This window comes from Engystomops pustulosus, chromosome 5 (genome assembly GCF_040894005.1).
Source record: "Engystomops pustulosus chromosome 5, aEngPut4.maternal, whole genome shotgun sequence".
In the NCBI taxonomy this organism is placed as follows: Eukaryota; Metazoa; Chordata; class Amphibia; order Anura; family Leptodactylidae; genus Engystomops; species Engystomops pustulosus.
In genome coordinates, this window is record NC_092415.1 from 126,128,864 (window position 1) to 126,156,629 (window position 27,766).

General features: G+C 42.0%; 1 protein-coding gene across 3 annotated transcripts in view; it reads right to left on the reverse strand.

Annotated features, from left to right (window-relative positions):
* Window positions 1–27,766, reverse strand: part of GALNT1 (polypeptide N-acetylgalactosaminyltransferase 1) — a 418,536-nt gene that overhangs the window by 57,213 nt on the left and 333,557 nt on the right. For all 3 annotated transcript variants that reach the window (XM_072152986.1, XM_072152985.1, XM_072152987.1), the window contains 2 exons: window positions 9,473–9,571; window positions 7,165–7,299 (listed from right to left, as the gene is read on the reverse strand). In XM_072152986.1, coding sequence (XP_072009087.1) covers window positions 7,165–7,299; window positions 9,473–9,571 — 234 coding nt within the window. The remainder of the gene's footprint in view (window positions 1–7,164; window positions 7,300–9,472; window positions 9,572–27,766) is intronic.

The window sequence follows — 27,766 nt, forward strand, 5'->3', positions numbered from 1 at the left end:
GATATTGTATTCCCCGTGTAGGCAGAAAATATTCAACAGCCCTGAGACCTAGTTCATGGTGTATGCTACTATAGAGGGCTTCGACATCAAGAGAGGCCAATAGGACATTCGAGGGTATTTGAATACCCTGCAGACGGCCTATTGTATCCTTGGTATCCTTAAGATATGAGGGGAGACTTTCAACAAAAGGCGCTAGTATTGTATATGCTAGGATTCTGCGTAAGATTATCGTTGCCAGAGACGATGGGTCTCCCTTATAGGTCAGCCCCAGGGCCAAACACCATTCAATCTACAGACCCCTTTGAAAAACCTGACAGTGGCACATCACATCAATCACTTATATTTAATCTGTCTTCTCGTACTTTCACTGAGGCTCAATTGAGCCTCCTAAAAAGAGGCCTTTCATTTACCCCGATCCCACGCTTTGACCACTTTACTTGGGTAAAAGACATTAATTTATTTGCCCGCAAGTTGGCCCTACACAAATGTCATACCTCGAAAAATAAGGAAGATCAATATCTCCAAAGTATAGAAGAGGAAGCACTCAAAGCTTTGGAGGAGCTCCTGTTAGAAAATGAAATGGGACCGGTGGAATCTATGGACGGCCAGTCTATGCAGCCCGGGCCTTTCACTAACCTCAAACCAAAATCCAAGAGCACACCGGTGTTTTCGCAATACCAACATATCGATATGTTCGTCAAGTTGGTTACTGCTGATATAAAAAATCTTAGACCATCTAAAAACAAAATAGCCTCAAATCTATCCCCTGAGGAACAGAAAGCACTAACAGAGCTGAGAGACGATCACAGCATAGTAATAAAGCCTTCTGATAAGCTAGATTAGATTAATACAGATAAGCTAGATTACATAGATATGGTCAGAAGATTACTGGACGACAAAGATACATATACCAAATTACCGAGAAATCCTACAGAAATGTTTCTACAAGAACTTACAAGCATCCTGGATGGCGCCCTCGAGCAGGGGTCAATATCCAAAGATGAATATTTGTTTATGTACAATCCAGCACCAACTGTTGCCACATTCTATGCACTCCCGAAAGTGCATAAAGAACGCCTTCCTATGCCAGGGAGACCCATCGTCTCTGGCAACGATAATCTTACGCAGAATCCTAGCATATACATCGACAAAATACTAGCGCCTTTTGTTGAAAGTCTCCCCTCATATCTTAGGGATACCAAGGATACAATAGGCCGCCTGCAGGGTATTCAAATACCCTCGAATGTCCTATTGGCCTCTCTTGATGTCGAAGCCCTCTATAGTAACATACACCATGAGCTAGGGCTAGGGGAATACAGTATCAAGCACATAATCGTTTTATTTTATCACTTTTGGAATTTGAAACACAATTATTTTTTGTTTGAAGACACTTACTTTTGGCAGATAAAGGGAACTGCCATGGGCACAGCATGTGCCCCTAATTACGCAAATTTATTTACTTGGGTGGTGGGAAGCACCTTTAGTTTTTTCCGAATCATTGAAGCATTCACCAATCACATTCAATTCTGTGGTCGATTTATCAACGACATTTTAATTTTATGGGAAGGCGACAAAAACAGTTTTGAAACCTTTGTCAAGGTGTTAAAGGAAACCTACCATTTCAAATGGTAGGTTTAAGCTGTAAACACCGAGCACCAGCTCAGGGTGAGCTGGTGCCGGTGCTTAGTTTCGTTAGTGTTAAAACCGCGATACCGCGGTTTTAACACTAACGGAACTAAGCACCGGCACCAGCTCACCCTGAGCTGGTGCTCGGTGTTTACAGCTTAAACCTACCATTTGAAATGGTAGGTTTCCTTTAAACTGTAATAACATTGGCATGCACTTCACATTTGAGACACACGCCACTCAAATCAACTTCCTGGACCTATCATGGTATCACCTGAAGGTAACTTGAATACTAAAATTTACAGAAAACCCACCTGTACTAATAACTTCTTGGACTTCCGCAGTTGGCATCCACCAGCCCTTAAAAAAGGTATCCCAATCAGCCAATATGTATGCATGAGACGTAACTGTTCTAAAGAATCAACATTCCAGAAGGAATGCAATGACCTCTTATCAACGGTTCAGAAATATCTGAAACGAACTCTGAACCTTGCGTACAATCTGGCGAAGATCTTACGCCAGGAGGACCTCTTGAAACCTAAGGAGACAAAGTCTGACTCCCCTCTAATTAGATGCATCGGTCAGTTCGATTCATATACACAAGAGGTAACTAATATTCTCCAAAGATACTGGCCTCAATTACGAGGAGACCCGGATCTTAAGAAGGTTTTAAGTCCTCATCCCAAACTTACATTCCGAGGTGGCCCCAATCTACGGGACCATTTTCACAACTCCTGATTGGACAATAATTTATCAACATCCGGTCTGAGGTATGAAACGTTGGGGCTTATTAGCCTATCTCTAAGCCCCTAACGGAGCCCTAAACTCTAATTCTTTCTAAGAAATGCATTCATAGGATAATGTCACCTCAGATGAGCGGCACGGTATGATGAGCCAGGAACCGATAGTTTATAGAAGCTTGCATTGCAAGCCAAACCCCTGATGACGCCAGTTCGGCAAAACATGTTGGGTGGGCTTGGTTGAGCGGCATGTTTGAATTTTAACATAGCAGCAGACAATTTATAGGATAGGGTAATGAACTGTATTGAGCTCCTCATTGAAGAGCCTGAAATAAGGTAACCCTCTATATAGGAATAGACTAGGTGGTCTCCATGAACAATACGTTCACTACAGTGACATATAATATCTTTGAGTGAGAACTGATTAATCTCCTTATAGGAAGATATTATACTATAGCCCTAATGGAGCATCCTAGTAGAATCCTACTCCATTGACCCCTCCTCTATTGCCTGTCTGTTGATTTTAAAGAGTGTCTCGTTATCTACAAATTCTTAATATAAAATTAATAAAAGTTGAGTTTTATTATTTAACCCTGGTGGCTAAAGGGTATTTGTGGTCGCTGTCCGTGCGACTTTTTGGAGTTTTAATTGAGCAATTAATTTCCCAGCCACCATCGGTGCATATACTAACGGGGTCCATCAATATATTCCCCCTCCCTTGTGGAAGGGGAAACCTTGTTGGAACAAAAAAAGGTTAAGCACGCTAAAGTAAGACCACTGAATAAGCCCCTAACCAGATTTCTCAGCTGAAAAATAAAAAAATTATGCATATGAAAAATGGTGATGCTAAAATGAACAAGATTTTCTCCAAATTTGTTTTTATTCAGTAAAATAGAATAAAATACACAAAACCCCCACATATTTGGTATCTCTGCGTTCCTGACTATCTGCATAATAAAACAGAATCATTATTAGATATGCAAAGAGAACCCAGTAAAAAAACAACCCTAAAAAGCACTCAAAAAAGGTAAGTAAGTAATACCCTTTAAAGTAAGTAATACCCTTTAAAAATGCTTGTAAAAATAAGACTAAAAAGAACAATGCTTCTCGCTAAAAATAAGCCCTTAACCAGTTTTGGCAGCTGAAAAATAAAAAAGTTATGCACATGAAAGTCGGTATGCTAAAATTAACAACATTTTCGCCAAATTACTTTTTATTCAGTAAAAATGGGAAAAAAAAAAAATCTATAAATAAGGTATTTTCGTAATCGTGGCTACCCATAGAATAAAAATAATATACTATTTTTGAGGTATGGTAAACACCCCGCCCCCCAAAAAAACGCTAAAAAACTTTCCTAAAAATTGATGATTTTTATTTCCTCCACCAACAAAGAGTTAATAAATTCTCACCAATTAGCTATAGATTATGTACCAGAAAAGTGCATCTCATGTGGCAAAAAAATAAGCCCCAATAGATCCACATTAAAAAAAGAAAAGAAAAATTATAGCCTGTACAATGTGACATTGCAAATCTGCTCTGGATGGCGCCTTGTTCCATTCTATGCCCGGCCGTGTGCCCATAAAGCAGTTTACCACCACAGGCTTTTTTCATTTAATCCATTACAAACGTTTAATTGTCCACCCAAAATAAATGAATTGTCAAAAAATATTACAATTTGTATACCGCACCTCCATTTTGTTTTAACCTCTCTAAAACACCTAAAGGGTTGAAAAACTTCGTAACCCCTTAACAACCTGGCCCTTTTTCGTTTTTTCACTTCCATTTTTCACTCCCCACCTTCAAAAATCTATAACTTTTTTATTTTTCCACGTAAAGAGCTTTGGGATGGCTTGTTTTCTGCGTAACAAATTGCACTTCACAGTGATGGTATTTAATTTTCCATGTCGTGTAGTGGAAAAAAATTCCGCAAAAAATGACATGTCTACTTTATTCTTTGGGTCGGTGCGATCATGGGGATAACAAATTTATGTAGGTTTTATAATGTTTTCATACATTCACAAAAATTAAAACCTCCTGTACAAAATTTTTTTTGGATTTTGCCATATTCTGGCGCCAATAACTTTTTCATACTTTGGTATACGGAGCTGTGGGTGGTGTCAGTTTTTGTGACTTTTGATGATGTTTTCATTTCTATCAATTATAGGACTGTAAAACCTTTTGATCAGTTTTTGATTTTTTAATATCTTTCAAAATGGCACTATTTTCCGTTACGGGGGTTAAACGGAGTGAAAAAACGTTACTATATTTTGAAGGATTGGGCATTTTCGGACACGGCGATACCTAATGTGTTTATGATTTTTACTGTTTATTAATATTTATATCTGTTCTAGGGAAAGGGGGGTGATTTGAATTTTTAGGTTTTTTTATAAGATTTTTTTTTTTTTAAACGATCCTCGGCCAGATGTCACCGATCAAGGGTGTTACCTCTCCATGTACCGGGACCCGAAATGTGCCGTACTAGTATGGTGCACTTCAGTAAGGGGTTGAAAGTGCTTTTTCAAACATTGAGGGGTGTAGTTTCCATAATGGGGTAATTTACAAGTCTAGCTATTATTTAGGCATCTCCGTCAATTAAAAGTTGAGCAGGCCCATCTAAATACGGGTTTTGGTGATTTTCTCAAAAATTTCAAAAATGGCACCCAAATTCCGACCCTCACAACATTCTAGTAAAATATGTGGAATCTTAAAAAACCATGCCAACATAAAACAGACATTTAGGAAATGTAAGCTATGAATTTATTTGGGTGCTGTGACCATGTTGTCCTAAATGACTGATCATGATGAATATAATCCACCTTGTGTGCATATCAAGTCTCCGTATAAATACATCTGCTCGGTGATGGTCTCAGGATTAGTGATGAAAACAGTTTTCTTGATGCATCCTTCTGTATCATTCAAAACAATAAAACAAAGTGGAACCAGGAAGGGGACACAGGTGGAAGGAGAAAAGCATACAGGTAACAAGATCACAAGATCTGTATAGTGTAGAACATGTATAGAACAAGACTACATGTGGAGAAGTAGTGCTGGAGCCATGTCGATGCATATTGGACAGTGAAAGAGCTCTCTAGAGAGTAGGGGGGCCTTGTGAAGCGATCTACGGTTCTAGATCCCTTCAAACAGTGGGAAGGAGTACTGCTGGGGTTACAGGTATTGCGTTACCTAACAGAGAGCGGATGAGAGTTTTTACATGGTTCCAGAGGGAGGCAACTATGGTGCATTGCCACCATCATTGGCCCTATCGCCCAGGACATTGCAGCCTTGGAATTAACAGTTGGTCATGTGGAAAGACGTACCGGAACATAGTATGTTCTATGGAGTATCCTATGAGAGGTCTCTGTTAACGAAACTTGCTGGCTGTCTTTCGCTAGAGTGGTACAGCAGTGCCTCCAGGGGGGCACTGACAGCCCAAGTCAGACTCCCACATGTTCCATAAAACGTGACAATGTCCATAGGGGGCACATTGAAAATAGAGTATTAGCAGAGAGAGTGTTCCTCTACCGAATGGGTCATTTATACAGATATTTTCAAGTGTCGTGTGGGAGTTTTAAGATGTACCTTGTGGGATTGATTGCACAAAATGTAATAATTGGTTATGTCAGAAAAATTCTGCGGACATCAAGTGCTGCAGATGGGTGATACCCTTGGTCACCCACTATTGGAAGTCCCGTGATTCTGCAAATGCGGGGGAGGGTTTGACAATTTCAACACATTTTAATTTTTTTTCCAGCTTTCCATTTTATGGCCCATACAGGCGGTCCCCTACTTAAGAACACCTGACTTACATACGACCCCTAGTTAAAAACGGACCTCTGGATATTGGCAGAGGTGAAGACCCCTACCTGCCGGAAGGTCATCAATGATGCTGGACAGTGTTGTAAGTTGATAAGCCCGTGAAGATTTGTGTGCCGGAGCTCATCAATGAAAGTTGACAGTGTTGTGAGTATTACATTTTATTTAACTCTTTATGTACTTTTGTATTGCAATAAACCTTTTAAATATTGTTGATTGTGTAATTTTTCTTGTTCTATAACACGAAATCCAAAGAACCTGTTTCTCTTTGCAACACAGCAATTTACTGTACTTTAGTCTTAGGCTACAATAAACACCTATAACAGTTATCAGAGGTGTCTGCAATGCAGCTTTATTGTTAATCCTGGTTCTAATGACAATCCAACATTTTTAAAATCCAATTGACACAGAGACCAAAAAAAATTTGGCTGGGGATTACAATGATAAAGTATACAGTTCCGACTTACATACAAATTCAACTTAAGAACAAACCTACAGTCCCTATCTTGTATGTAACCCGGGGACTGCCTGTAATACATAACGTCATTTAGAAGTAAAATTTATTATGCCCAAAACAAGCCCCACACAGCTCTGTACACCTAAAAAGGAAGAGTTATGGATTTTTGAAGGTGGAGAGTGAAAAGTGGAAGTGCTGCGTTCTTAAGGGGTTAGAACAAATTTAATTTCTTCATGTTTGAAGAGTGAAATGCGGTAAAATGTAAGAAAAGTCCAAGGGGCCGAATACTTTTGCAAGAGGCACTGTATATACAATCTATTGGTTTTATGTAAAGCCGAAATTTGTTGTCTAAAAAACCCCAAACGGATATTCTAGTACCACATAATACAATCTATAAAATTCATCTGACCTTTCTTCTATAGAGGTATACATAAAAATTAACTAAAAAAATTATATGACAGACAATTTTAACCTGACATGAGTGAATACCATGAATAATGGTTCCAAAGCTTCACAGGAAATACTTACCACAGGATCATGCTCCCACAGCTGATTACCTCTTAAATGATGGCATTTAAGCATTAGGACTGGGCCATTAAGCTTGGAGACATCTAGACATAAATCATCTGTTCGGATTTCTTTGCTAGCCGTGTAGGAAAACACCTAAACAAAATATAAAGAAGTAAGAGGCAAAGAAAAAAAAAGAGCTACTAAGAGTTGTCAAAACACTACCTTGATTTTTAACCTGTTCACGACCTGTGACGTAATAGCACGTCACGGGTCAGTCGCGGGTGCATTGAGCGGGCTCACGCGCTGAGCCCTCTCCATAGCCGGTAAGTCTTTGCTGCATATTGTTCTCCCACTGATCGCTGCCTGCGGCTTAAAAAAGATGGTGGCGCATGGGCGCTGTTATCTTTTCGAGGATTGCCGCTCCCGAAGACCCGAGGCTACTTCGGGTTAACCCATGCATTACAATGTGCTAACAGCACATTGTAATGTATGAGGAGTAAAATCCCCATATACTGCCATACTATAGTATGGCGGTATATGATAGGATCGTACAGACAACCTAGGGTTAAAGTACCCTAGGGAGTCTGAAAAATAGTAAAAATAAAAAAAAAGTAAAAAAAAAATTATAATTAAAAACCCTAAAAACTCAAATCACCCCCCTTTCCCTAGAACTGATATAAATATAAATAAACAGTAAAAATCATAAACACATTAGGTATCGCCGAGTCCGAAAATGCCCGATCTATCAAAATATGATAACTGTTTTTCACTGCGTTTAATCCTGTAACGGAATATCACGCCCAAAGTCGAAAATGCCACTTTTTGTCATTTAAAAAAAAAAAAAAAATTCTATAAAAAGTGATCACAAGGTCGTACAGTCCTAAAATTGATAACATTGTAAACATCTTCAAAATCCGCAAAAAATGACACCACCCACAGCTCTGTACACCAAAGTATAAAAAAGATATTAGCGCCAGAAGGTGGTATATTGCCCCCAAAAAATTTTGTACAGGTGGTTTTAATTTTTTAAAATGTATGATAATATTATAAAACCTACCGTATATACTCGTGTAAAAGCCGAGTTTTTCAGCACAAAAAATGTGCTGAAAAACGTCCCCTCGGCTTATACACGAGTCATACAGTCATAAAAAATCTTTAAAAAATAATAAACTTATATACTCACCCTCCGGTGGCCCCGACCTGCAGCGCTGCTCCCCCGATGTCCGCTCGGGTCCTCTTCTGGCTTCGGCGCCCGTTTTCTGTCTTCACTAACTTCATGCCGGGCGCCGCCATGTTTTTCCTCCAGGCGGCGCCTAGTATGATGTCAGCAGCAGCGCGTCATACTAGGCACCATCCGGGGGAAAACAATGGCGTCGTCCGGCACGAAGTTATTGAAGACAGAAGACGGGCGGCGAAGCCAGAAGAGGACCCGCGCGGACATCGGGGGAGCAGCGCTGCAGGTCGGGGCCACCGGAGGGTAAGTATATTATTTTCTTTTAATGCTGGGCTGGCTGTATATTACTGGGGGCAGTGCTGTATACTACTGGGGGCAGGCTGTATACTACTGGGGGCAGTGCTGTATACTACTGGGGGCTGGCTGTATACCACTGGGGGCAAGCTGTATACTACTGGGGGCAGGCTGTATACTACTGGGGGCAGTGCTGTATACTACTGGGGGCAGTGCTGTATACTACTGGGGGCAGTGCTGTATACTACTGGGGGCAGTGCTGTAGACTACTGGGGGCAGTGCTGTATACTACTGGGGGCAGGCTGTATACTACTGGGGGCAGGCTGTACTAGGGGGGTCTGTGACTAATGCATTTCCCACCCTCGGCTTATACTTGAGTCAATAGGTTTTCCCAGTTTTTGATGATAAAATTAGGGGTCTCGGCTTATACTCGGGTCGGCTTATACTCGAGTATATATGGTATATAAATGTGTTATCCCCCTAATCGTACCGACCCAAAGAATAAAGTAGACATGTCAGTTGGGGTGCACAGTGAAATCCGTAAGATCCAAGCCCACAAGAAAACGGCACAAATGCGTTTTTTACTGCATTTTGAATTTTTTCCCCGCTTCCCAGTACACGGCATGGAATAATAAATACCATCTCTATGAAGTGTAATTTGTTACGCAGAATACAAGTTGTCACACAGCTCTGGACATGGAAAAATAAAAAAGTTATGGAGTGGGGAGTAAAAAATGAAAATGAAAAAACAAAAAAGGGCCAGGTCCTGAAAGGCTTAAAGTGCTTCAAGACTCACTTTAAAACCACAATAAATACATGTGAACAAACTCCCCATCCCCCAAAAAAATAATGCTGTACCTGGTTTCCTCCCATTCCATGGCAGTTGAAAATTCCAACTTTTTCATTTTCCTTCCTTGCCATGTTGTCCAAACACTGATTTGTCTCAACATTTCTTATCTAGATTAAAAAACAAGCATAAACAAATGTTCTTTATCCAAAAACAATATAAGAAATGTCAGCAATAATAATAAAAAAAGTTCTTTGAACCTTAGCAAAGAATTGTAACAGCTGATTTACCTTTGACAAAGTTGCTAGTCAACCCCTTTCATAAGGAAGATTTTAGAAATTTTGTTATTTGACCAAAAGCAATTTTCATTTTGACATGTGTAACAAATAAAACCTAAATTACAACATAAATAATTTTACTAAACCCATAAAACTATATTTTCTTAAAGCAAACTCTTGCCCCATTTTCAAAATTGCATAAAGGAGTTAGTTTATAGACATATGCACCTTCATGCAAATTTCATTCAATGTGTAAAAGTAAAAATTGACCTAAACATAAAAATTTATTTTTCACACCTTCTAAATGTAATAGATGATCATGTGTACAATTCATAGATACCTCAAAGTCCTATGTTCACTAAACCTGGAGTTAAAAATAAAAAAAAAAAGCTACAAATTTCAGATGGTCACCATATGGTGATTAAAAACTGTAAAAGTAAAGGCACTCCTAAAACCTTCAATCTAGCACCCGCTGCTTTTTATAGATACCTTCAGTTGCATCACACACTAGGGGTGCAGTATGAAAGGGAGAACAGAAAATTTAACACAGCCCTTTGGAGACCATTTTGAGAACTAAAGATCTGGCAAAATCTGCATCTGGATTTTACAAAGAGTTAATGGACACCCATCCTTTACCCTCCAACAGAAGCTTTAATATATGGTGGAGAGATATCCCTAAGCCAGAAAACAGTCACTTTAAAGAACTTGTGCATAACTGTCATGCTACAGTTATCAGTGCCCGTGAATAGTTGAAACAGGTTAAATGGCTGCACTTTGTATATAAGTCCCCACTGCGTCTTTGTCAGATGCATAGACACCCATCAGATTTGTGCACTAGATGTGGGGAAGGTACTGGTAGCTATTTCCACATTGTCTGTGAATGCTCTTTCATTCAGGGGTATTGTATGGAAATTCTTTCCTACATTAATGGCATTTTTCCCCCTCAGGTGTGTCTTCTAGGTCTGGTCAGGGATAGTCTTCAGACTAAATTTGAGAGGGCTCTTCTTCATTTACTAATGTTATATGGTAGAAAGGTGATCTGTTTGAATTGGAAACCTTCTAAACTACCCCATCTAGCTATCTTGCTTATCAATGCAGATCTTCCGGTTTATAAGTGCACCTATGCTGCCAGTAAACTTCAGATTGCATCTCCAAGATGGCCTCAAGTGTTTAATAGTGAATGTGTTTCTGCCGCCATGCCTTTATCAGGATTATTTTCATTCCATATTTGCATTACTGGCTAATGTGATTTATCCTGTGCCCCTCCTTTTATACAAATGTCACACGTCAGTAATGGGGTTGAAGGATAGTTGAAATTGACACAAGTACAAATTGAACACTATTGTAACATAAATACAATTATTGCTTGTAGATATAATAGGGTTAGGATGGTTTTTTATTATTTAATTATTTATTATTTTTTATTGAATAACATTTCTTTAAAAAATTTTTTTTGTGTTTCCACCATGGGACATGAACAAGCAATAATCTGATTTCTTGTTCATGATAATACTCGGTAATACTGATGTATTGCAGGGTATTAGCAGTGTCAGCCTATGCACATGCCTTGGCTGACACTGTGCCTTTCAGATGATGGTCATATCTTACAGGCAGTTCTTACAGGCAACTACAGATCGGACCCCAGAGTTGCCATAGCAACAATCGGCGACCCCCAAAAATGGCGTGGGGGGGCAAGTTAAATGCTGCGGTCGCACTGACCGCGGGTGATACACTGTGACGGTTTAATTTTTGGTCAAAAATAATATAATGTCTAAAAAAAAATTACAGCTTTTAAATATTACATCCATTTTGTTTTAACCCCTGTGAAGCATCTAAAGGGTTGACACACTTCTTAAAGTTGATTTTTCACATATTGAGAGATATAGGTTCTAAAATGGCATAATTTACAGGGTTTTACTGCTGTTTAGGCCTATCTAAGTCACTTAAAGCTGAGCAGGTGCCTCTAAATAAGGGTTTGGCGATTTTCATAAAAATTTTAAAAATTGCACCCAAAATTCTGAACCTCCTAACAACCTAAAAAAGAGAGAGGATACATAAAACCCTATGCCGGTATAAAGCAGACATTTAGGAAATGTTAGTTTTAAAGTTACTTGGGTGCTAGGACTATCTGCCTGTAAAGGTGAAAATTTTGAACTTTGAAAATGAATAATTTTTAGAAATTTTTGTCAAATTTAAATTTATTTAATCACTAAACACAAAAGATATCAGCAACATTTTTCTATTACTTTGAAGTACAATGTGTGACGAGAAAACAATCTCGTAATTCCCTGGATTTGTTAAAGCGTCACAAAGTGGCAAATGGAGGGAAGGATAATTTCCTGACTATGATGAAAGTCTGTTCTGGGAATCGAGTCTTAAACTGAAACTGGGATCGAGTATTAGAGAGATCCTATCGTTAGAAATTTTGAGATAATGTTCATTTATAGAAAGTTCTTGAACGTCACCTAATCTCTTAGCTGTTGTTACAGCAACAAGGAAGGCAGTTTTTAATGTAATGTTTTTAATGCTCGAGTTCTCTAAGGGTTTGAAGGGGTCTTGCATAAGACCGTTCAAGACTATTGATAATTCCCAAGGGGGTGTTTTGATGGGAATGTTACGTCTAAGTCTAGCTGACGGTTTTATTGATCTTTTTACCCACCTATGTTAAGCCAGAGAGATGTCAAAAAAGACATTGAGGGCTGAGATCTGGACTTTTAATGTGCTGGTCTTTAGGCCTTTGGATAGACCTGCTTATAGAAACTCCAGGATCTGCTGCACATTGGGAGAAGATAGATGAGGAATTTCAGGATGGCAAAAAGAAGAAAATATGTTTTCCAGATTTTTAAGTAGATAGCCGAGGTGACTCGTTTCCTACTTGACTGTAATGTAGTAATGTAGTAATCTGAGAGGCCTTTAGCTCTTAACATCTGTTTCTCAGGATCCAAGCTGATAGCTGGAATGTTTCTGGGATGATATACTGCCCCTTGATACAGGAGATCCCTCCTCCGGGGGAGAAGAATTGACTCCTCCAACTCCTTGTTCCTCAATGCTGGAAACTGGCTCCTCTTTGGCCAGAGGGGCACTATTAGAATGATCCTGAGATTTTCTTGTCTGATTTGTTGTACTGTCCTTGAGATCAATGGAAATGGAGGGAAGGCATAAGCTAGCTTTACATGCCAACTGTGACTGAAGGCATCTAGAAGGTAGTCCAGGCTGTTCTTCTGTAGAGAAAAGTAATGGTCCACTTTTCTGTTTTCTCTAGTGGCGGAAAGGTCTATTAGAGGAGTTCCCCATCTTTGAGTTAGTTGGAAGAACACCTCCTTGTTCAAGCACCACTCATGAGGGTCCGTAGCGTGTCTGCTTAGGAAGTCCGCTTCCCTTTAGGTGGATTGCACTAAGGGAGAGAACCTTTTATTCTGCCCAAAAGAAGATCTTTTTTGAGAGATTGAGAAGAGTTGGAGAGCGTGTGCCCCCTTGACTGTGGTCATGTTGTCTGATAATATTTTGAAGTTTTGGCCCTGTAGTTAGTTTGAGCACATCTTTAGGGTTTCCCAGACTGCCATCAACTCCTTGTAGTTTGAGGAACTGTTCCTTTCTGCTGGGGACCATAGGCCTTGAACCAGCTTCCCTGGTAGTTTTGCTCCCCAACCTAATTTGCTTACATCTGTCAAGATAGTTGTTATTAGCCAAATGTTCCATTTTAAGCCTTTGCCTAGATTCTCCGTTGTGTTCCACCAGTTCAGGGAATTTCTCCAGCTGGTTTAGATCCCAAGACATAAGGATCCAGTTCTGTAGATCCCTTGTGTGGTTCTGGGACCAAAGAACACAGGCTAATCAGGGTGTGAGAAGTCCTAGAAGTTGCATGGCTTCGCCGACTTAACAATTTCGCTAGCTTTGGAAACTCGTTACCTGGGACATAAGATTTATTGCTTTCTCTTCTGGGAGGAGTAAGCATTGATGTACTGAGTCCAGTAGAATATCCAGGAATTTTAATTTGGTGCTGGGTTGAAGATTTGATTTTTTGTAATTTACTATCAAACCCAGATCTTCTAGGACTGCTATAGTTGTGTCCCTCTGGGATATCAGATTTTTCTCTGAGCTGGATATTAGTAGGAGGTTGTCTAAATGAGGGATTAGAATATCCTTCAGTCTTAGAGTAGCTACTACCTCTGAAATTACCTTAGTAAATAGCCTGGGTGCTGAGGAGATCCCAAATGGTAGAGCCCTGAATTGGTGCAGAGGGCGGCATTTTCGGAAATTAAAGGTGTTGTAGAATCCATCTTGAATTTTTGTATTTGTCTGTTCAGGTTTTTTAGGTTTAGAATCAACCTGTAGGATGCGTTTGGCTTCTGGATTAGAAAGAGAGTGCAGGGAATATTACATTCTTGTTTAGCAGGAATTGTACTTCTTCCCACATGAGATGATGGAGGTGCGAAGAAGAGATTTTTGTTGTCACAAATGTTTGAGGAGGCAGAGTGTTCAGTTCCATCTTGTAACCCTCCTCCATTACTTCTAAGATCCATGCATTCTTTACATTTTGGTTCCACTGGGAGGAGAAAAGAGCAAGTGTTCCTTCCAACCTTTTGTCATTGTTTTCTGGCGGAGTTGGGCTGGTTACTTTGGGAGGTAATGTATCCCCTACCTCTACTCCCTTTGCGGTAACTCCACCTGCCTTGTTTGCCTTTACCATGGTAAGATTAAAATTTTTATTGGGAATCAAGAAAGGAATGTTTCTTCTGGGAACCCCTTTTTTTTGTCAGTGGCTTTCGCCAGGATAGTGTCCAGCTCTGGACCAAATAGGAATTCAACAGTGAAGGGTATGCCACATAGGTTTGACTTAGATCTGAAATCCCCGACCGTTGTTTGAGCCAAAGGGCTCTACGGCCTATATTAGAAAGGGCCCCTTCCTTAGCTGAGAAACTGTTGCATTCCGCCGAGACATCAGCAATAAAGGTAGTGGACGAAGGTAGTGGAAGAGGTAGACTCTCCAGAAGTTTTTCTTCATCAAAGACCAGCCTATTTCTGAAGTCTCTTTTCTGGCTCTTTCCACTCTTCACGAATAAGATCCTCCAGCAAGTTATGGACTGGAAAGACCCTCTTTTTCTTTGCTCTTAGACACCCGTAGAGCCCGTCCTGTACACACTTCGTCTCCACGGGATCTTCAATGTCCAGAGGTTCTCTGACCGCCTTTAATACAGCATCCAAGTTGTCCAGAGAGAAGAGAAACCTAAATTTGGATTTTTTCTCCTGAATTTCAAGGATCTTCTCCTCTTTACCCCCTTGGTAGGAACAGGAAGCAACATCATGATCCTAGTCTACCTCTTGAATGGGCTCAGGGGTTTTGAATCTTTTTGGAGAAGGTCCTTCTGAAAAGAAGGATGCAACTATGTTTTTTACTTCTGACTGAAACAGGTCTTAGTTCATCTATGTGACACATTTTTTTCCTCAAGCATGATACTATCCACACAGTCCTTGCACATTGGTAAAAATCAGGAAGCTTGTTAAAACACATGTTGCATCTTGGGATTAGACTTCTCATTTTTTCTTTCCTCTTTCTTCTCTTTCTCCTAGGAGTGAAAAGAACTATAGTATAGGAGAAGGGGATGTAAATAATACAGGGCCCTCGCCAAACTTCCAGAAGTCTGAGGAAGGAGGACTGGATCCATTCTTGCCTCCACTATTTTACCTGTGACAACGGAGGAGGGTGAGGTGGAAGCGGGTACAGGAGGGTACAGAGTGGATTACTGACCTGCGCCGTGCAACACACACAGAATAAACAGATATCCTACGGCAGTCTTGGTAGAAGGAAAGTCCTCTAGCAGACACTACCCGGCTCGTTCCTGACTCCCGAACGCCTATTAGCTGAAGGCCGACGTCACTTCCTAGGCGATACGCCAAACATGATGTGTTCCACCGTCGGAAGCCGGAACGCATGGTGCCACCGTATATATCGCTGAGGGACTGCGGGATCGGCACCATATACCTCTCCTTGGTGGCAGCCAGTAAGGGGATCGATCGAGGCTCGGAGAGGAACTTAGTACCAGGGACTGCACTTCTAAAGCGTCCCCCTCCACTCTCACCCCCGAAGGAGTTGAGAAGGAGAGAGACCCTCTCTTCCCCCTGACATGTGTAGGGACAGGAAGAACACTGGAGAGGAATGCAGGGGGAGTGACATTTAACCTCTCTTCTTCCTGTCCCTGCAGAGGTCAAGGGGGTAATCCTCTAGGTGGGCCATCATGGGGGACGTCATGGAAAGGGGTAATATGGATAACAGCAAGGGCGGCGGTGACTTGGTGACTGTGTGGATCAACTTAATGGCTACTCTACAGATTGACTGCAGTAGGGGGACACTCCTACCAAATTTGTGACTTTTAAATATTACAGATTTACAATATTCTAATTAGGGTGTGGATATGTACTCAAGAGTTGATCAAGCACAACATGGTCAATGAAATACAGATGTGATAGGATTAAAATACAAATGGAGAGTAAGTGTGTAATAATCATATATGTAAACAGGGGCATATATGGTAAGCACTGGTGTTGTATGTATATTCTTGACATATCTCAAAGATAATGTAAGAACACAAACCCCTACCACATCCAGATGTCATGAATTAGCCTTCACCATATGTCTATGTGTTAGCTGGCCATAAAGGAATTCCTATGGATGTTACCATATATGGATGTGAACAAGCCTCACAAGGCTCACAATGTAACTCTATAGGAGTGTAGTCTTTAAAAGTGATCCTCTTCAAGAGGGGATGGGTACATTTAGCATTTTACACACCAAGCACACACTCACATACCGATATATGGAGGAGACTTAAGGACACGAGAGGTGGATGAACAGATGGAAGAAGATGGACCAACAGAAGATGATGAATCTTTCACCAGAACATAATTTCAAGGACTGACTGACACAGGACTAATAATCTGAACAAGTATTCTGCAACCTGGACGGCGACAATAAACGTAACTTATTATTATAATTACCCTCTTAGTCCTTCTGATGTCACCCAAGTAGGGTATTTTGGGAAGAACATATTACAGGACAGGGAAAAGATTAATATTTAACTGTTTTACAGCTTATGCATCATTCAAATCACTACATACAGGTGAAAGGTAGCATTTTAGCAAGGTATCTAGGTTGTAAAAAAGTAAATCAACAGGGTCTTATCAACTGACAGAGACCAACCCGTATAAAACAATAAAAGCCCTTAAGGTTGTTCTCTTAGGGCTGCAGGTCCAATAAACAGATATAATCAACAGAGAAAGTGAGGGAAGACAGACAAAAGACTGGAAACATGAGGGAAGGGGTGTAGGGTGGTATCAAAGTCAGCAAAATAGTGGGTGCTCCCCATTGTGGAAGTGATCTCATTAGCAAACCGTCCGACCCGTCCAATAATCATCCCATGGGGCCCATATGCGGTTAAATGTTTCTACTGTGTTATGTAAGAGTGCAGTAAGGTATTCTAGGGTGCGTATCTCTTGTATTCTTGTACAAAGCTCCACCCGGGAGGGTGCTGTGGCTTGTTTCCATTTTACAGAGATTAGGCACTTTGCTGCTGTAAGGAGATGTAGGATTAATCTGGAGGTGTGTTTGCACATTCCTTTTGGGTAAAGGTTCAACAGACAGGTACTCGGATCTATAGGGATCTGACATTTAAGAACCAAGGATAGGACGTCTGTAACCGTGGACCAGTATGGCTGTATAGTTGGGCAAAGCTAAAAAATATGTGGTACATCCACTCCCCCCGCTCCACACCGCCAGCAGACATCAGGTAAGTCCGGGTATATATGATGTAGTAATGCCGGTGTACGGTACCATAGCATTAACAGCTTATATTGATTTTCTTTGTATTGGACGCATAGAGATGCTTTGGCTGCCCTATCCCATACTATCTGCCAGATCTCCAGCGGAAGCTCCCTTCCCAAGAACGTTTCCCATTTCCTCATGTATTCGTGTTTTGGTATTTTTGAGGGGTCGGGGTTAATTAATATCTTATAGATTGTGGAGATAAGTCCGGCAGTAGAAACATTTAGTTTACAAAGTCGTTCAAAGTCGGTAGGATTTGATACAGACGGTGAGCTATGTAGAGAAGCTAAAAAGGATTTAAATACATGGCTGAGGATGGTAGATTAAATCTGTCCATGAGGTCTGGAAAGTCAAGTAAAGTTTTAGAGCCGGCATCAATAATGTCAGAAAAACAGAACAGGCTCTTGAGGTGCCATGGTCGGGACATTGACCCCGTGAGACTTGATGGTAAGCCAGGGTTATATAAAAATGAAGTCATGGGGGAGTGGGTGGATTCCAGAGGGAACAATTTGCAGCATTTTAGCCATATGGACCTAGCATGTTTCATGGGGCCTAAAAGCTGTACAGTCGGTGGAGTCGATGCAGTAGCCCAGAGGTAAGCATTGGGATGAACCGGGGCGCTGCACAGTTTCTCTATCTCCATCCATTTGGAGTAGGCTTGGAGAGTGGACCAGGCCGGGATTCTTCGCAGGTGCGCAGCCCAATAATACTTGATTAAATCGGGCACCCCAAGGCCTCCTCTATCTTTGGGTTGTACCATGAGTGCTCGTGCTAATCTGTGGCGTTTATGTGCCCATATGAATTGCATAAGCGAGGCTTGCATCCCTCTGAGAATTTTGATGGGTATTGGGATCGGTAGGGATTCAAAATAATACATAAGCTTTGGGAGGATAGACATTTTGACTGCCGTAATTCTACCAAAGAAGGAGATCGGTAATGCATTCCACTTGTGCAGTAGGCTTTTTAATGAGTCAAAAAGGGAAGGGTAATTTTGAGAGTAAAGTGTTTTATATGTGGAAGTGAGTCTAATGCCCAGATATTTCAAGGATGTTGCCTGCCACTTGTAGTTGTAGTTGGTTTTCTGTAAGGCCAGAGTGTTTTGGGGGAGGTTGAGAGGTAAGGCTTCCGTTTTGCTAATGTTCACTTTATGTCCGGATAACCTACCATAAGTATTCAGTAGTCTGTGTAAATTAGTGAGGTGTGTGATTGGCTGATGGTTAGTAGAATGTCGTCAGCGAATAATGAGAGTTTGAATTCTTTGTCCCTTACTAGTACTCCTTTAACATCAACCGATCGTCGGATAGTTGCCGGCAGCGGCTCAATACACAAAATATATAGGAGGGGGGATAGAGGGCATCCCTGACGCGTCCTGTTACGGATTGGAAATCTAGGGGACGTAATGTGGGGCAGTTTGAGTCAATTTTGGAATCTCGCAAGAGTGGGTCTAGCGGTAGTGAGTTAGGTAGATTGTATAATTTAGAGTGGTAGGCATAAAATATGTCTGAAACTTCCAGTGGATCATAGGTTATGGATCTGTCTGAACGACGGATAGAGTGTGCTGTGGATCTGCCGGATTTCTCCGACAGTTGCTTCTCGTAATATTTTTGCTTGGTATAAAGCAGGAGTTTCTCTGTGCGTTCAAGTGTTAATTCTTTTAATTTGGCCCTGACCTCCACTACTTTCTTAAGAAGGGGTCTGGTCGAGTTTACTAGGAGCGGTCTTTCCAAGGAACGTAGTTGGGACTGTAGTTCTGTCTGGGTCTTAATGCATTCTTTTTTCATGGCTACTGCCAGCGATATGCATTTCCCTCTGAACATCATTTTATGGGCCTCCCAGCACATTGGCAGTGACATACGGTCTGCCGTTGACTGGAAGAGATCTGTGATGACATCGGCCAATGCATCCCGTTGGGGTGTTTTTTTCAGAAGAGACTCATTAAGCCTCCAATGACACCTCCTTACATGTGGATTAGAAGCAATTATTTCTAGAGTTAAAGGAGCATGGTCTGACCATGTTATCGGGCCCAAGATAGATTTATGCATAATGCGTAATGTCTGTATGGAGCCAAAGAAATAATCTATTCTAGTGTGTGTACCATGTGGTGGAGAGTAGAAAGAAAAAGAGTGATCCCTTGGGTTGTCTATCCTCCATAGATGGTAAAGGCCTTGCTGTCTGATAAGTGCCCAGAAGTCTCTTGTGAGTCTGAGGAGTGCAGGGGGGGGGGGGGAGGGGTGTTTTGTGTTGATAGGCGGTCCGTATATGCTGAGAACGGTAAATTGAAGTCGCCCCCCATAAGTAGCATTGCTGGGGGAAATCTGGATAGTCGCCAGAAGACGTATTTAAGGAATTTAATTTGACCCGTGTTGGGAGCATAGACATTACATAAGGTAATGGGAATTCCCCTAAAAGACCCGTGAAGGATAATGTATCTGCCTTTAGAGTCTAGTATTGTTTCCGTTATCTGGAGAGGGCAGGAGGCCGTGATTAGTATAGCTACTCCTCCCCGCCGTTTTTCCCCTTTGGTCATATACGCTATGGGGTATGTGCTTCTTGCAAATGTACATGACCCTGATGCATCAAAGTGGGTTTCCTGTAAGAACACCACTTCAGCCCCTTGTGTTCGCATCTCCAGTAGGGCCATGCGTCTTTTAGCGTTTGAGTTTAACTCTTTTACGTTTAATGTCAATAACTTAACCATTATGCTGGCGGTATGTTGAGGGGGAGCCAGTGGTACCTTTCGTCCCCAGTGGGACGGGTGTTGTTGCAGGTCAGAAATTGTTCCATGCCGGGAACTGGTGTCCATCTGCCATTTGACACTCGAAAGTGATACCTGGGGGTAGACACAAGAGGGAAGGTGGGGGAGGAAATATAGTAAAGACAAAATGACATATGAAGTGTTAACCATAACCAAGCACCAGCTATACAGACTAGTGTTGGTAAGGGTATGCTATGTGGTGGTCTGTGAGTATGGTAAGGAAACCACAGGCTCCACCAGACCATCCATAGACACCCTGTATTGAAGGAAGGCATATCTTCAAAAATATTAATCTAAATTTCTAAGGATATAATTCAAAAGTGTAGAACTTTGGTTCGTGTAGAAGGCTCTCTACAAGTCATCTCCGGTCACCATGGCTTCGAAGGGCCGTCAGGACTATCTGGAATAAGATCTGAGGGACAGAATTTCCCTGTCAACTGTGGGATCAGGTGTTCAAGGCCTTTGGTGGGCTCTTGGATGGTGGACGATTTCTTTTTCTTTGCACTTGGGACCATTCGGGTGGTGGAGCTTTTGGGGGTGGAGATATTTCCCAGTCCTGGATATATGGGACTTCCAAGTCAAGTGCATGGCAGAAAGTGTGCAAGTCCGCATAGGTGTGTAGTAGTGCAGTGTGGCCATTTCTAGTAGCCGATAAGGCAAAAGGGAATCCCCATCGGTATGCGATTCCGCTCTCTCGTAATTTGTGTAGCAATGGCTTTAGTTGACGACGCTTGTGCAGTGTTATCCAGGAAAGATCGGCAAAGACTTGAACCTGGACACCATCAAAGATTAGAGGATCTATTTTTCTGGCTTGTATCATAATCTGTTCTTTGAGCTCATAGTCCGTTACACAGCACACTATACAGTATCTCTTGGTCTTGTCGCTGAGCCACGTGGGCCTAGGGCTCTGTGAGCCCTATCAAACTTTATCTTATGGGCTGGAGGTCGGTCAAGAATTTGGTTAAATAAAGCTTCCAGGAGGCCTTTGACGTTCTCCATTCCTCTTGGTTCAGGTAGCCCCCTAACTCGTATATTATTGCGGCGTCCCCGGTTATCAAGGTCTTCGATATGCCGGTTCATGTCGCGAATCACCACAGCTTGGGTGGCCACATTCTCTTGTAGCTGCGCTACATATGTTCTGGTATCATCATGGGACGACTCTATGCTTTCCACTCTGTCCACCAGGGAGCGCAGGTCATGTCTGACTGAATTTAATTCTCTGCGGAAAGTGTCTTTGACATCTGCAATTAACCCTTTGAAGTCTGATTTAGTTGGTAAATCTTGGAGCAGGATATGTAGTTCTGGTGGTAAGGCATAAGAGAGTCTGGCAGGAGAGCCCACCAATGATTCTGGGCTATGCGAGGATTGCCACGGGTCAGGCCTAGTGATTAGCCCCGTCAGTGATGGGGTAGCGCTTAGGTCTTGCTCTGGTGGGTCATTCCAGTTTGTCCCGGTCTGGGGTTCCTCTTCATGTGGCTCTCCACCCTGTGTAAGGGGGAGGCCATGTTGGTGTGCCCTGGCGGGTGGGGAGTCTCCTGCCTGCAGAGGAGAGGGGGAAACGCTTCCATATTGGAGCTCCCCATAGTATCCGGTGCTAGTTGCGAGGGTCCCCCTTCTTCCTCACCTGCCCCGGCCGATAGGCGACCTCCACCCTCCTGATGTATGTGTAATGGGGAGATCGCGTCCTGCAACCCTGCCACTGCAGCCCAAGATGGTGGCCGGGAGAGGGCCTCTGGTTGTTTGCTGACCCGGGGAGTCTTAATCAGGGGGCGACCACCTTACCGCCTGTTCCTGCTGCCGCGTCAGGTTCGGTGAGGGCGACGGATCCTGCGTTGTGCGTCTGATGCCGTCTGGCTGGGGTAGAGATGATGGTGAGGAGACCGCTGCTGCCGCTCTGTTCACGCCGGTCCAACCACGTGCTGTGAGAGCGTGCTGTGCTGCTGCAGGCCGCAAGCTGGGTCCCACGGCACCAGCAAGGAAGCGTTCCATTGTCCCGGAGAATAAAAGTAAATAATTATTGAACCCGCACGATGAACGCCGTAAAAAAAAAAAAACCTAATATATCCTCAAAAAATTATGATTTTTACCTATTCAATCCCACAAAAAATGAAATAAAAAGTGATCAAAAAAACATATGTACTCCAGAATGATAGTGCTGCAAAGTACTACATGTCCCGCAAAACCAACCAGCTCAATAGCCAAAAAATTAAAAATGTTATGCCACTTGGAATACGGCAATGCAAAAATGATAGATTTTTCCCACATTAGGGTTTTATTTTACAAATTTAGTAAAACGTAAGAAAAGATATTCAATAATGGTATCCCCCTAATCGTATCGACCCATAGCATAAAGATAACATGATTATAAGGCTATACGGTGAACACCAAAAAAAAAAAAAAATTAAAAATCCAGTACAGAATTGAAGCTTTTCTACTCCTACCTTTAAAAAAAGGTTCATAAATTTTCAACAATAGGGGATACCTACCCCTAAATGGTAACACTGGAAAGAGCATCTCATCCTGCAAAAAAAAAAATGCCATCACATGGCCCCAAAAACGAAAAAGCAAAAATTTAATAGCCTGCAAAAGGGGCCAATGAGGAAACTAAAATCCTGGCAGCTGCAGGGCACTACTTCCCTTCTGCATCCGTTCCATAAAAGTAGTAACAGCCACAAAGGGGGGGGGGGGTCTCTGTACTCGGGAGAAATTGTAAAACAAATTGTATGGTGGGTTTTCTCTTTATCTTTTGGAAATGTGCAAATTTTAGGGCTAAATAAACGTATAAACAACTAAATTTGACCATTCTCACCTCCATTTTGTTTTAATTACTATGAAGATCTCAAGGGGTTAACAATCTTCCTAAAAGCTGTTTCTGATAGTTTGAGGGGTGCAGATTTGAAAATGCGTTGATTATATAGGGGGTTTTGATGTTAAATATGTAAAATTTCATTCAAAACAGTATTTATCTGCAAAATACAGTCATGGCCAAAAGTTTTTGAAAATGACAAATATTATATTTTCACATGATCTGTTGCCCTCTGGTTTTTATGTGTGTTTGTCAGATGTTTTTATCACATACAGAAATACAAGTGTAATCATATTATGAGTAACAAAAGCTTTTATTGACAGTTAGAATGAGTTAATGCAGCAATATTCGCGGTGTTGACCCTTCTTCAGGACCTCTGCAATTCTCCCTGGCATGCTCTCAATCAACTTCTGGACCAAATCCTCACTGCTAGCAGTTCATTCTTGTACAATCAATGCTTGCATTTTGTCACAATTTGTTGGTTTTTGTTTGTGCATCCGTCTCTTGATGACTGACCACAAGTTCTCAATGGGATTAAGATCTGAGAAGTTTCCAGGCCGTGGACCCAAAATCTCTATGTTTTGTTCCCTGAGCCATTTAGTTATCACCTTTGTTTTATGGTAAGGTGCTCCATCATGCTGGAAAAGGCATTGTTGATCACCAAACCGCTCTTGGATGGTTTGGAGAAGTTACTCTTGGAGGACATTCTGGTACCATTCTTTATTCATGGATGCGTTTTTAGGCAAGACTGTGAGAGAGCCGACTCCCCTGGCTGAGAAGCAACCCCACACATGAATGGTTGCAGGATGCTTTACAGTTGGCATTAGACAAGACTGGTGGTATCGCTCACCTTGTCTTCTCCGAACAAGCTGTTTTCCAGATGTTCCAAACAATCGAAAAGGGGATTCATCAGAGAAAATTACTTTAACCCAGTCCTCAGCAGTCCATTCCCTGTATCTTTTGCAGAATATCAGTCTGTCCCTGATGTTTTTTCTGGAGAGAAGTGGCTTCTTTGCTGCCCTCCTTGACACCAGGCCATGCTCCAAGAGTCTCCAACTCAGTGCAGCAGATGCATTCGCACCTGCCTGCTGCCATTCCTGAGCAAGCTCTGCACTGCTAGTAGCTCGATCCCGAAGCTGAAACAATTTTAAGAGATGGTCCTGGTGCTTGCTGGTCCTTCTTTGGTGCCCTGGAGCCTTTTTGGCAACAATGGAACCTCTCTCCTTGAATTCCTTGATGATGCGATAGATTGTTGACTGAGGTACAATCTTTCTAGCTGTTAGGCCAGTTTTGTGCAGTGCAATGATGACTGCATGTGTTTCTTTAAAGAGATAACCATGGTTAACAGAAGAGAAACAATGATGCCAAGCACCAGCCACCTTTTAACTCCTTAATGACGCAGCCTGTAAGTTAATGCACAGTCCATTTTTATTAAATTTTGACCAGGATCTCTTTCTGTGGTAATAACTTTTCAACGCTTTAAGATATCGTTGTGATTTTGAGATTGTTTTCTTGAGAGACATTGTGGTTTATGTTAGTATTATCATTTAGGTGATGATTTTTTTTTTTTTGGGGGGGGGGGGGTTAACATTTCAATAATTTGGGGGGCGTGGCCTAACCATGGATGTAGCCGGACGTGTGCCGAGAGCGCTCCGGTGCGTTACCCTGCAAAATCCTTATAAATTAGGTTGCATCCGACAAGGAGAACGGGACTGAGACAAAGCAAGATGAAAGAGCATTACTCTCCCTCTGATTAGGGGAATAAGGGCAGCTTGTTTGTTCACCAACTTTAGAGATCCCACTATTATTCTGCTGCCAGGACTGCTTATTTGTCTGTTTAAGCACCGGAGAAATTTGCCTCGGATCACCAATTGTTGATTATTTAGAATTTAATACGGTTACAAGGTTCAGGATATTGGATACCCCAGTGTCTGAATTTACATTGGATGTCGTATGAGTGGTATATGTGTTCTATATGTCTGTCTTTGTTGGGGATAGGTTGGGGGGAGGGTTCTTCCGGTACAACTGTTGTTTACACTACAGATACGATGTATGTGTTCTCTATAAGGAAAATGGCAATGACACTACTGTTATATATGCACCCAGATAGCCATGGCAGATACCGTTAATATTGTTGTGTGGAATGTAAGGGGAATGGGGGACGCTAAGAAGCATTGTGCTGTGTTCCAATTCCTCAAAAAATACCAACCAGCAATCATTTGTACTATGCGGCTGATGCGGTTGGTGTACTGGGCCGATCATTGGTTGGCAACAATCCCATTCCACATACTCCACACACGCTAGGAGAGGCAGTGTTCCATAAATCCATCCCCTTTCATTGTTCTAGGCAGGTTATTGACGTTGACGGTCGATATGTATGGCTATTCTGTACTATCCATGACTATCCTATATTGCTGGTTGCTATTTACAGGCAGTCCCCGGGTTACATACAAGATAGGGTCCGGAGGTTTGTTCTTAAGTTGAATTTGTATGTAAGTCGAAACTGTATATTTTATAATGGAAGTTCTAGACAATTTTTTTTCTTTTGCCCCAGTGACAATTGGAGTTTCAAAATTTTTGGTGTAATTGGACCAAGAATTATCAATTAAGCTTCATTACAGACATCTTACAGCTGATCATTGCAGTCTGGGACTATAGTAAAGCATCCAGAGAGCTTCACCAGAGGTCACAGTGGGCAGAGGGGTCCGTCTGTAACTATGGGTTGTCTGTAAGTCGGGTGTCCTTAAGTAGGGGACCGCCTGTACATACTGCCACCATACTCAGCAGATATAATGAAGCATCTTCTGCAGTTGGCAGCTGGCTCCCCCACACATTCGCTTCTTATAGTAGGGGGACTTGAATACTTATTTAAATCCCTTCTTAGATAAAATCCATCAGGGTATCATCGCAGACTCCGCTCCTCCCACCTCACTGGCCAGATTGTCAGGAAAGGTAGGGCTGGTGGATATTTGAAGATACCAGAATCCCATCTCGAGAGTATATTCCTGTTATTCAGCCTCTTATCATAGTTTGTTTAGAATCGATATGGTAGTAGGTTCCAAACACATTGCATCTAAAGTAAGGGAGGTTGAGTATTTAGCCTGTAGCATCTCTGACCATGCACCAATATGGGTAGTTTTGGACTTTGGGGTTGGGAGCCGGGAGAGACCACTATGGAAAGTTAATCCGTTTTGGTTAGGGCTAGTAGGAAAAGCACTGGAAACAGACATACAGTGATTTTTAACGTATAACGAGGGATCGGTCTCTCTTTTGGCTCTTCGGAATGCTATTAAAAGGCGAAGCAAGGGACCTGCTACTTGCCCGCATCTCTAGATAAAAGACCAAGTCCAGGGAGTTATCAGTGAAATTAGAAAAATGGGTAATTGACACGGAGAAAGGCTTTATTGACTGTCCAGATGTAGACTCCAGACAAAGTTGGGAGGAAGCCCAGGCCGTATACAGAGATCATCTGCTAGATAAGGCAACCTATAAGAGACTTTTTGTGAAGCTACAATATTTTGTAGAGGGAGAGGCCTCGGGACATTTACTAGCCACAGTGATTAAAAGCCAGTAGGTTAACTCCCATATTCAATGTTTATGTTCCACAGAAGGACAGGAGGTGACAGGGATGCAAATATTCTTAGGGAGCTAAGAGAATTCTACAAACAGCTCTATAGCTCGGCACTAGAGGAATCCCCGGAGGCCCTGAGGTAGTTTGTAGCTGGCATTGATGTACCAGTTCTGACTTAACAGGTTAGAGAAGGTTTGGAGGCCCCAATTACATTATCGGAGCTGGAGGAGGTAGTAAAGACCCTACCGAACGACAAAGCCCCTTTAATAGATGGGCTACCGGGTGAATTTTTTAAAAGAATACCAAGACTTTCTACTACCCAAGCTACTAAAAGTGTTCGAAACGGCAGAGGAAGAGGGTAAGCTCCCTGATTCTATGCGCAAGGCAATAGTGTTAACGGTTCCGAAACAGGGTAAAGATCCAAAACAACCAGAATCTTAAAGACCCATTTCACTTCTACCAACAGACATTAAAATTTTGGCAAAGGTATTGGCGAGGCGTTTGTCAGAGGTGATATACAGGCTCTGGTGCATCCGGACCAGTCTGGTTTTGTGCCCATTAGGTCCACATCCACTAACATATGTAGATTGTTTACTGCTATGCAGGTCTCTTCTGGAGATACCGGCACAAGGGCGATCCTCTCACTCGATGCTGCCAAGGCTTTTGAAAGCGTTTAATGGGGATTTTTATGGGCAGTGCTCCGTAGAATGGGCTTTGGGCCCAAGTTTATTGCACTGGTTGAAGTATATGTGGAACCTAAGGCACACATTAGGGCAAATGGGAAATTGTCAGATAGCTTTGTACTGGAACGGGAGACGAGGCAAGGTTGCCCTCTATCCCCCTCCTTTTTGCGCTGGCAATTGAGCCTCTAGCCTGCCAGATTAGAGGGGCCTCTGAAGTAGTAGGACTTAAATGCAATACCACAGAAGAACCCGTCGCTCTTTACGCGGATGATCTTCTTTACGCGGATGATTCCTAGGAAGTATTTTTATAGGATTGACTCCATATTCAGGGGTTTGATTTGGAAAAAGTCCCACCCCAGAAAAGTCCCTTCAGAGAGGTAAGGAGGCTGGGGGCCTAGCTGTTCCATCACAGTTGCAGCATTTTCAAGGGTGGGGCACAAGAGAGGGATTAGG